The following is a 10,382-nucleotide window of genomic DNA, read 5'->3' as shown; positions in this document are numbered from 1 at the left end:
CAAACTAACTTTGATGGTATTTTTCAAGCAGTGTAACCAAGGTATAGGCATGAATTCTATCAGAGTGGAAGAATGCGTACTCAGACACACCAACCTCAAAATATATAAAACTTCCAGAAATTAATCAATAAAGAGTTAAGATTATATTAATACTAACACCAAAATTAGAGGCATCAATGAAAATACATGTGTTTTCAGATTTAATCTCTTACTTTAGAGTCAATTTGTTCATCAGTCCAAACAATTTTGGAAATGATGAATGTGAGTAAATAATTGTCAGACAATTTTACAAAATAAAAAATGGCATGTTTAGACAAAAACAAGACCACCATTTTCATAGCAAAAATTTACCATGTGACCAAAACTCAAAAGCTGCAAGAATAAATCAGCATTATCATCATGGAGATCCAAAAGGAATTAGATCATACAAATCAAGAATACATGAATAAATTAGTCTCGAGAAAACAATATCCCTGGTATGAAAATGCTCAGGAATGTTACAATTATTTCCCTTTTTTGATATCATTTTTTTTTCTTGCATTTAGGGGATAATTCCATTCCTGCAAGAAGTGATATTCAGGTTCTCTGCATCGACTTCGGGATTTCTACGACTTGGCTGCCTCCCCATGCCAAGCTCCTCATTTGGCACTCACCTTGGAAGAAATCAAATACCAATATGCCTCCAATGCCCAATCTTTCACTAAAGAATGGCATCAATTTAGTCTATCCGCATTCAGTACCATACTAAAGTCATCAAAGGTCGAAGAACCCAACCAAGGGTGTTTAAACATGCCACACCACCAATTGTTACACAAAGCAGATACTCGAAGACCTGTCACTGACACTTAGCCAATTTCTCTTTTGCAGTTCCCGGGCAAGAAGAATTTATATTTATCTGCATTATTCAAAATATATGCTGGAAGATGAACAGCTGAATAAGAATGAGGAATAGGTCCTAACTTTCCAATGATGTCCTTGAATGTGTACTCTTCGGGAAGCATGTCAAATAGGTCAGCCCCTCTACAGATTACATCCTGAACTCTTTTGGGATTCAAGTAACGAGAGAACCTCACACGGTCAACATGACTATAGGCTTTCATCTTAAATATAAACTCGCTAATGTAGCGGAAACAAAAGCTGCAGTGCCACCCTGAATCTGACAATATATAGTTGGTTTGCCGATAATGTGCATACCTAGTCTTACCCATCTGATACCTATGGACTGAAGCTCTCCAACTCTTATTATCTACGGGAAACTCAAAAGAGTACAAGTAGTTCTTAAGTTGAAGATGGAGGACCGGAGGGATTTCATCACACCATCTTAGAAGATTAATCGTGTGTCCACTTGGGATCTCATCAACATCAGACATTATCAATAAGTCATCGTCAGATATACCGGCAATTCTAAGGAGCTGATCCAATGCTACACGCTGATACGCCTCCTCGACAAATGGGTTCTCTCCCTTTCTAAACCTCCCCCCAATGGTTCCGTAAGTCAGCCGTGGCTCAATAAATTTGAACTGATCTCTATGGGTTGTGAAAACTAGCGGCTTCGGCAAGCCAGTGAAAGTCGAATTTGACTCAAGGAGAACAAACTGAGTGATGTAAGGGTACAACTCATTCCATCGAACGGTAAGGATTTCTAGCTCATTACTGAACAACACTGCATCAAAGACACGCCTTGGGGATTCACGAATATTCCACCCATGAAGCTTGCAGAGGTTCTCCATCGACACATTTTCATGGTAATAGTGTGGGATATTGTAAAAGGGTTTGGGTGGAGATTCCCATATCGGCCGTAGAAAGTATGAGATCTTCTGCCCGTGCAAATAGACACCAAGGATGCATGTTGGAACAAGGACAAACAGAAGGATGAAGGCTTTGAAATCCAAGCCTCGTAGAATGCAGCGAACTCTCGACATGCTCAAAGCCCCTCGAGCCTCCTGTAGATTAAAAAGAACATAATTTCTTACAAACCCATAATAATTAACAAAAGAAATGTACACAAACAGAATTGAATTTTGATAAAAATAAAAAAAGATAAACCTGCCCATTCTGTATACAATTCAATATGCCAACTATTAAACAGCTTATTAGAAATGTCAAAAAATTCCCCACGGAATGGTTTCTTTTTCTTCAAAATCAAGAACAGCATCTTCAATAAGAGACCCATAAAAATTAAACAAAGAAATATTCACAAACATAATTGAATTTTATAAAAATAAGATCAAAGGAATGGTTTTATTTTCTTCAAACTCAAGAACAGCATCTTCAATAAGACCATCTGTTAGCAAATACATTTATCAGCCCAAAACCATTCATTCTAGCAGTCAAAATATAAAAAAAATGGGAAAATGCCCAAAAATCGGATCTTTTGGAACAGAAAAGCACAGTTAGGCATTACCCTTTTCTGAAATCAACTATCTCATGATTCAAACCCAAAAGTCTTAATTCCCCTGAAATATAATATCCCTTTTTAACAAAATTAAGGAAACCCGATCCCAGAATGAAGTTTTTCCCTCGTTGAGACAACAATTCATATCTAAATTAGGAAGGAAAAAACACCACAAAGATCATAGGCGCTTTCATGATCATCAAACATATTATTAGGAGAATTAAATAGACAAAAACAAACAAACCCATTAATCATTAATTAAAAAGAAATCGAAATGAAACATACCCAATTAAATAGAAGAAAAGTAGATCTATAAAAAATAAAAAATAAACAAGAAGGAAATTTGAGAAAATACCTGTCCACAAACATCACCACAGATATCATCTGTCTTCTTCGAGCAATAATACACTCCTTCAGGCATAATGAACATCAGATTTTACATAAAAATCAGTTTTTTTTAACTTATTCCACCCTATTTTTTTACTCTCTTTATCTCCTCCTCTGCAATATCACAGTTGCATCCAGATCAAACCTTCAAACAAAAGAAGGTCAACGGCCCATCCAAAGACTTGACCACAAACCCTATAAAACGCTACCGATTCTTGGCTCTTGGTTCTCTCTCTCTCTCTCTCAGAGAGATGAAACAGATTATAGCCGTTCGGTGTTTTTTTCTCCTTTACAGGTCCACAAAACGAAACAAAGAGAATCAGAAAAAACCTTTAAAAACACTAAAATAAATTTAAAAATATTTTCAAGAAAAAACAAAAAGTTAAGATATTTTTATTAAAAATTTAAAAAATAAACCAACCAGAATCTTAAGTTTAGAAAACTGTTGCCTCTCTGTAAGGCATGGTAGTTAAGCCAAGTAACAAAGGCCCTTTTAAAACCCTAATAAAATATTTTATTTGCCCATCTTAATCGCAAAGCCTTTCATTATTTGATTAATATAATACATGAAAAAGGGTATTTTGGACATTTAATGTCTGAGACTGGGTCCCCACGCGTTTCTTAGACTTGGTCAAACGAAAGAGTATTTCTTATAAAAAATACTCATTGTGATTTCTTCTCATATTGAAAAAATCTTCTATTGGTTGATTTAATAGTTAGGGCTTGTTTCGAGTGTCGAGTTGCTTTAGTTAAAAGTATTAAAATTGGAGTCGAGATCATCCGACGACTCCCCCTGACAATACCCCCCACACCCCCATCACAGAACCTTAGATCATTTGCCTCGGGATACATAAGAAAAAGAATTATGGTTCTGCATATCCCAAAGCAAATGGTCATGATGGGAGTGTACGTCAGAGGGGGGTGGGTTAGAAAATCAATTTTAGAGTTTAAGATCGAAGATCAATTGATATATCACGCTCATGAACTAATCTAAACTATTTATGAAATGGTATTAAGAGACTCACATAAGCTTATCCCATCAATAAAATACCTTACATTGAGAGCAATTTTTAGGTGAAAGAGCACATGAGCTACAAACCCTTTCTCGGGTTTCATAGTCTAAAGTTCTATTTATTCTCCTTCTTCCTTGATATGGTTTTGCTAAGTGACTTAATATTACATACTTTGATAATGTGTTTTAAAGGTTAAGTGCACATGTGCCACAACCCTTTCTTTGGACTTTTTCATTGATGTTAATCAAGTTATAATTTTTTAGAAATTTAACCTTTTTATATTGGGTGACAAATGACTTTTGGGCAAAATAGATTATTAATTTCTCAAATGGGATCAAGATATTGGAAAACTAATAATTTTAAAATCAAAACGTAATAATATTTTCATTGATTTTGAGCATTGACAAGAAATGTCCTCATCCAAATATGCACCCAGTGGGTTTGGAATTTTAGATTATCTTAATTGAAAAATTAGTTGAGGCACGATCATAGTAAATTTTCAAATAATTAATAAATAATATGTATCGTACAAATATAAATAAATATGTACAGATAGTTTATGATCATAATTTTATATTAATTTGATTATTTAAAATTTAATTGACTAATTTTATGATTGTAAATTTGAGAGGCTTGAAGTGGAAAAAACAAGTTTAAAATGGGTTTTTAGATGCATTAAATAGTTAAAGAGACGAAATAATTTTGAAAAAAGGGACATGAGTCAAAGAAAGAAGAAAAATTACAAAAAGAGATTATCTCCCCAATTTGTATGTACTAGTTTAAAATCCAACTAATTTCTCTCTCTTCTCTATTTTCTCTCATTTTCGTTTTTTATAAGTTTTCTCTCTCCTCTATCCTTCCATATTGTCTTATCCCCTTCATCTATATTCCATATGCTCATATTCTCTCCCTAAATCCATCTCCCCATATTTTCCTAATCTCATGGAATCTCTCATTCTTTATATTTTATTTTCTTCTATTTAATCTCTTCTCCAAAAATCCTAGTCTCAAATCATTATTATCTTCAAAATCTTTTGGTTAACACTCATATTTCGTGATTATAATGAAAATTCATTTTTCACCATTTTCTCTAAAATTTATTCAATTTCTTTTGGATTTGTCTAAGAAATCAATAACTAAGAATGCAAAATGAAGGATCGAAGATGAACTCAAAGTGAAGAAGAAATCGGATTATAATCACATCTTCCAACCTTCTTTTTAATTTTATTATTTGTTTTAGTCATAAAAGAATGTTATATTTTAAGAATATTGACTAAAAGCTATGTTAATGTGAGAAAGGAAGCCATAGATTGTATTAAATTTTTTATTAATAAATTAATATTTTAATCTTCTTGAATTTATTATTTTAGTATTTGATTGAATTTTATCTAACTAATATACTTCTACAATTCATTGATCTAATGTATATCCAGTTACATCATATGTTTCGAATTTCCTATAGTAAATTAAGGTATAAAATTTGTTGACAACAATAATTGATAAATTCTTTATTTGTACAAAAACTTAATTGGGGCGAATATCAATTTTAGATTTTTTGATTAAATAAAATATTTATTCAAATTTAATTGAGCTATAAAAATTCAACAAAAATATCTTTTATAATTTGTGGTGAATCTTTAATCCTTAATAATTTTTCTCCAAATTTCATTTCATTTTTTTCTAATTTGATTAAATTTAATTTTCAATTTTAGAATTTTTTTTACAAATTTAGTGGTTTTAGTTCCCTTTTAAATTTCATAATCCATAATTTTGGTTACACTTCAATCCATATGGATCGATCTTAGACTCCCAAATATTTTATTACTTTTTTTGACAAGCCCTGAGCTTGGAGCTTTGAATGCTTAATATTTAAGTTATAGTAGATAAGTCATCTAAATTAAAAAAAAAAAAAAAAAAATATTGGCAAATAATTCACTTGTCGTACGAGTTGGTGAATAATTTACAAAAGTCCTTGGAATTTCAGTGTTTGTCATTTCATCAATTATTCTTCAACAATCCAATCAGTTTTCTGTTCGATTGTGATTATTTATTCTCCTCCCGTTAATAATAAATGTTTTATTTATTTATTTTTCCAAATAAACTAACACTAAGGGTCATCCACCGTCGGTCATCATTAGGGAAGGGTGATGATAGCAATTAGTTTATCAATATTTCAAAATTATGTATCAATCAACATCTCTTTCTCTCCTTATTGATAGAATATTCCTAACTTATGCTTCGGGCAACGGCATATCCAACAGGCTAGCTACATATGTCGATCATATGCATAAATATTATTTATCAAATCCATAAAATGTTTATTTCAAATTAGAAAAACATTAGTCCTATAATTTTTTCTCGTTCAAGAAATTACAAACTCTAGGTATGGTTTGGGAGCTACCCAACTGGGATTCGATGACTTATGGATCAACAAATAGATCCAATTAGACTCAAGAAATAACACACGATCTTGACTAAGTAAATGTAGAATCTAATAATTAAATATTATTTTCGAGATAATTATTATTGGATTTTGTATTTAAACATCAGGAACCGTAGATCTATGCTCTTCAAGGATACACAAGTATACATCCCTATAAAAAGTGTATCCCGAGGGAATCGTGTATCCCAAGGTTGATTGAGTATGTCACGTGGGTAATCAGATTATTACACTTTTGAAAAATATCTGTCTTTGAATCATAGAAAAAAATAATTTATGTTACGTATTTACCCTTCACACATAAGATTACCTCTAATAAATTTTCGTAACACACGTGGACAAGCAATCTTAGGTTGCCACAATTCCTGTAAGGTATACAACTTGCGACATGTGTCTTTTAAAAGGTCAATATTTCAAACTATGTTTGTTAGAAATTTATTGAAAGATTAGTGTCTTTATGTGACTTGTGCGCATTGAAGTTCGATCTCCTGTAAAAGTATAAAAAGTTTCCACGTGGCAAAGAAACAGTTGTAGAAAGGTGGGAATTTTGGGTCGGACATACACGTACGAGTTGTCCGCATATGTGGGGGGTGTGGAAGTCACAATTGCGATGATGGTCTACCAATCACATTAGCAGTCCTCCCACCTTCGTAGAAACTTCGTCTGGGAATGAGACGTCGAACCAAATAAAGAATATTCTTTGGGTTAAATTACATTGACAAGTCTATCATTTGGAGTAATTTCATGTTGAGATCTTAAATTTTGATATTTTCACTTACCATCATTATTACTTGATAGAGGCTTGAGGTGCAACTTGATTTGGGTTGATTGGGTTTAGAGCAAAATCAGAACCGGATCGGTTAAAATCGATTTCATTATATGGGAACCATAACCGAATCGATTTGATCTATAATCGAACCAACCCAAACATACCTTAATTTGATTTGGTTCTATAGGTTGCAAAAAAAAAAAAAAATTTTTACACAAATTTATCATTAAAATTATGGAAACACATATCTTCTTTAACGATTACAAATGGAGAGAACAATTTCTAGCAGAAATCACCATTTCCGTTACTGTTATTATTACCACCACCATTACTGTTCCAATCGTCGCCTCTGCCATTAAAACCTCCATTATTAGTGGAGAAGATCAGAAGAGGGAGATAAGAAAAATGATGGAAGAAGAGACCAGTTGCAGGGAAGAATGTTCGCATGGCCATCTCCATTGTTACCTACCCCCTACCCAATGTGACTCTGAGAGAGAGAGAGAGAGAGATGACTCGTCGATCGTCGGAGTTGAGAGACAGCCTGTAGTCGCTAGCCACTAGCAGCACGTCTTGCAAATTGCAAGAGAGAGAGAGAGAGAAGGAAGATCCGCTGACAGTCGGAGTTGAGAGGTAACCTGCAACCGCATGCCAGCAGTCGTAAGAGAAAGAGAGAGAGAGAGAGAGGATGACCCCGGTCGCTAGAGTTGAGAGGCTGCCAACAACCCGTAGCCTCAGCTGCAAGAGACGAAAGAGAGAGTAGAGTTAGAGTTTTAAAAAAGAAAAAAAAAAATTATATTTTATTTAAAAATAATTGTTGATTCGATTTTTTTATCAAGTTTGAACCGAGAAGTGAATCAAATCCATCGGTTTTCCATTATTTAAATCCGAAATCGAACCGTATTTAATCTAAACCAAACCAAACCAATCCAAAATACATGGTTTGGTTCGATTATCTGTTTGAATTAAATTAACTTGCACCCCTAATAGAGACCATGTTACCCATTTGTATTGTGTTACCAATAAAATTGATTTTAGAAAAGTGAGTTGCTCCAAAGGATTTTGTTTACTTCCAAAAATACCCCTAACAAATTAGATTATTCATGAATGGGCTGATTTATTTGAAGGACAATTAAATGAAATTGTAATTCAATAGCTTAAAAAATCAGATCACTATTCCTTGATCATGTTCCCGATCTGATGAACCAATACATTCCTAGAGAACTTTTGGGCTGTCAATGGACCGAGCTCTAAATGGGCCAGGCTTTTTAAGACTAAAAATTTAGGTCCGAACCCAACCCATCTAAATATCAGACTGGACTTAAAAAACAAAACGTTAGTCCAAGCCCGGTTGACCTACATTTGGGTCAATGCGGGTCGGGCTGGACCGAGCCCGTTCTGAACAAAAAAAATTGTTCTGAAAACATACTAAATAACAATAGATTGATCAAACATAATATTTGATTATTAGATCTTTCAAACATATTTTCATCTCTTATTTCAAATTTACAATCTCTTAATTTCTAAAAAAAAAACTACCGGGGATTGTTATTAATTTATAAGAAAACTATTATATAATGTATTTGGATAATGTTGAAGTAACATTAAAATGTACATCGTGGGGGACATTGCTGACGTGGATGTGTGTCAGAATCATAGATGCTTCGTATCTCGATGAAAAGATCTATGGTTCTGACACACATCCACATCAGAAATGCCCCCCACGATATATATTTCAATGTTACTCCAGCACAACTCATTGTATTTTAATATAGAATAAAAGGCCGGGCCACCCATCGGGCCTACAATCAAAACCCATAATTTGTCCTGTAAGTAAACAGGCTTACTCGATCCGATAACTAAATAGAATTAATAATTAAACCCAAACCCTGACCATAACGGGCTGACCCAGATTGGGATGGAGACCCATTAATGCCACTATCAGATTCCCTGCAATAATTGTGATGGAAGAACATGAACGACTTATGGGACTGACTTCTGTTTGCACCTCCTCATACATTGTTCAGGGTAGGGCCTGTCGATGGATAGTTGAAATCCGAATCCACATCCAAAAAATCGGATTCGAATTTGGATGATTTTTAATATCGAAACTGATATTAGAACCAAACCAAACTGGTTTTGGTTTTTTTGGGTGGGGGGAAAATAAATAATTTTCTTTTATAACTTTAATTAAAAGTGTTTTACAAATTAACAGTAGAAAATCAATGGTTCATAATTCTAAACCACTTTTGATAGGATTAGAAGTTTCGCATTGGACTGAATTATTGTGAGTATAATCTCACCATTGAGATCATCCTCATAAAAATCAGTTCAATCTAAAACTTTGAAGTCATATAGCGTTGAAGTATGGCTCAAAAATCAATTAGGCACAGTCCAAGTGTGTGTATTATTGAGTCGGTCAAAGGTACTTTGGGTTGGATTTGTAACTTATGTAAATGATCCACTTATGTGGTGTTTTTGAAATGATTTTGTTCTTTTATTATAAAAAGTCTAATTTCAAGTCTAAGTCTTTATTAGAGAAGAGAGAAGAGAAAGAAAGACACTCAAGAGAGGCGAGGTTGAAAGGTTTGGGAAGATTGAGATGTAGAAGAAGGTGAATCTAAGCGATAAAGGGAATTCTTGTATTGATTTGTCCTGTTTTTTCATAGTGAAATCGAACTCCAACGCTCATACTTCCGTGAATGTAGTCTTTAGGTGAATTATGTAAAATCTCGTGTTGTGGATATTGTGTTATTACTCTTTTCTTTGTGTGATTGTTTATCTTCTTTGCATTTACTACTATTAATTCGGTTACCCTTCATTGCCATTATCAAACAAGGTCTTGTAAGATGTAACATATAAAGTGTTTGGTTAAGTACCCAATAGGTGTTTGACCAAATTACTAAGTGAGTTACACAAAAGTGTTTACATACACGACATGTAGGACAAATACGTTAGCTCCCTAAGATTAACCCTTAGTTAAAAGGATAAAATTGATACTAAATCCACGAGAATTGAAACTATTATAAGGTAGCCAATATGAAATGTTGGCATCAATTATGTTTAAGATTCAAGATCGAAGGTCAATTGATATATCACACCCATAAACATAAGGGCAAAGGTCTAAGGTCCAATCCCATCTTACCCACAAAACACAAAACACAAAACAAAAACAAAAAGAGAAAATGATGGATATATGTTTTTCACTCGCATCTCAAAGAAAATCATTTATGCTTATGTACACATTACCACATAACTGCAGTATCGTAGGAAGTCAGTTTAGCATTTTTCTTATAACTCACGTAAACTTATCCCATCAATTATTTACCATACATTGAGAACAATTTTCAAGTGGAAGAGCACATGAGCTACAACTCTTTC

At 33.4% G+C, this 10,382-nt stretch overlaps 1 protein-coding gene and 1 long non-coding RNA gene across 2 annotated transcripts in view; both read right to left on the bottom strand.

The window, feature by feature from the left end:
* Positions 1 to 391: 391 nt before the first annotated feature.
* LOC147394773 (uncharacterized) lies at positions 392 to 3,231 on the bottom strand. Its single transcript, XM_086453650.1, has 2 exons — positions 2,751 to 3,231; positions 392 to 1,943 (listed from the first exon to the last, which is right to left on the bottom strand). Exons 1-2 carry the CDS (start codon positions 2,823 to 2,825, stop codon positions 846 to 848), a joined length of 1,173 nt encoding a protein of 390 aa, XP_086309776.1. The 5' UTR covers positions 2,826 to 3,231; the 3' UTR covers positions 392 to 845.
* Positions 3,232 to 7,211: 3,980 nt separating this feature from the next.
* The window catches only part of LOC147394772 (uncharacterized), a 14,060-nt gene continuing 10,889 nt past the window's right edge, over positions 7,212 to 10,382 (bottom strand). Inside the window, exon 2 of the long non-coding RNA XR_015181346.1 lies at positions 7,212 to 7,739. This is a non-coding gene — a long non-coding RNA (uncharacterized LOC147394772). The remainder of the gene's footprint in view (positions 7,740 to 10,382) is intronic.

The sequence above is a fragment of the Akebia trifoliata genome, chromosome 9 (genome assembly GCF_017979445.1).
Source record: "Akebia trifoliata isolate Shusen 1 chromosome 9, ASM1797944v1, whole genome shotgun sequence".
Classification (NCBI taxonomy): Eukaryota; Viridiplantae; Streptophyta; class Magnoliopsida; order Ranunculales; family Lardizabalaceae; genus Akebia; species Akebia trifoliata.
The sequence above is the reverse complement of the archived record's forward strand: the minus strand, read 5'-3'. Positions and strand labels throughout refer to the sequence as shown.

Excerpts from the sequence above, each read along its gene's own strand:
- LOC147394773 (XM_086453650.1), bottom strand. The coding sequence starts at position 2,825 with ATGTTCATTATGCCTGAAGGAGTGTATTATTGCTCGAAGAAGACAGAT. Across the intron at positions 1,944-2,750 it reads GTGGTGATGTTTGTGGACAG|GAGGCTCGAGGGGCTTTGAG; the intron begins GTATTTTCTCAA and ends TTTAATCTACAG.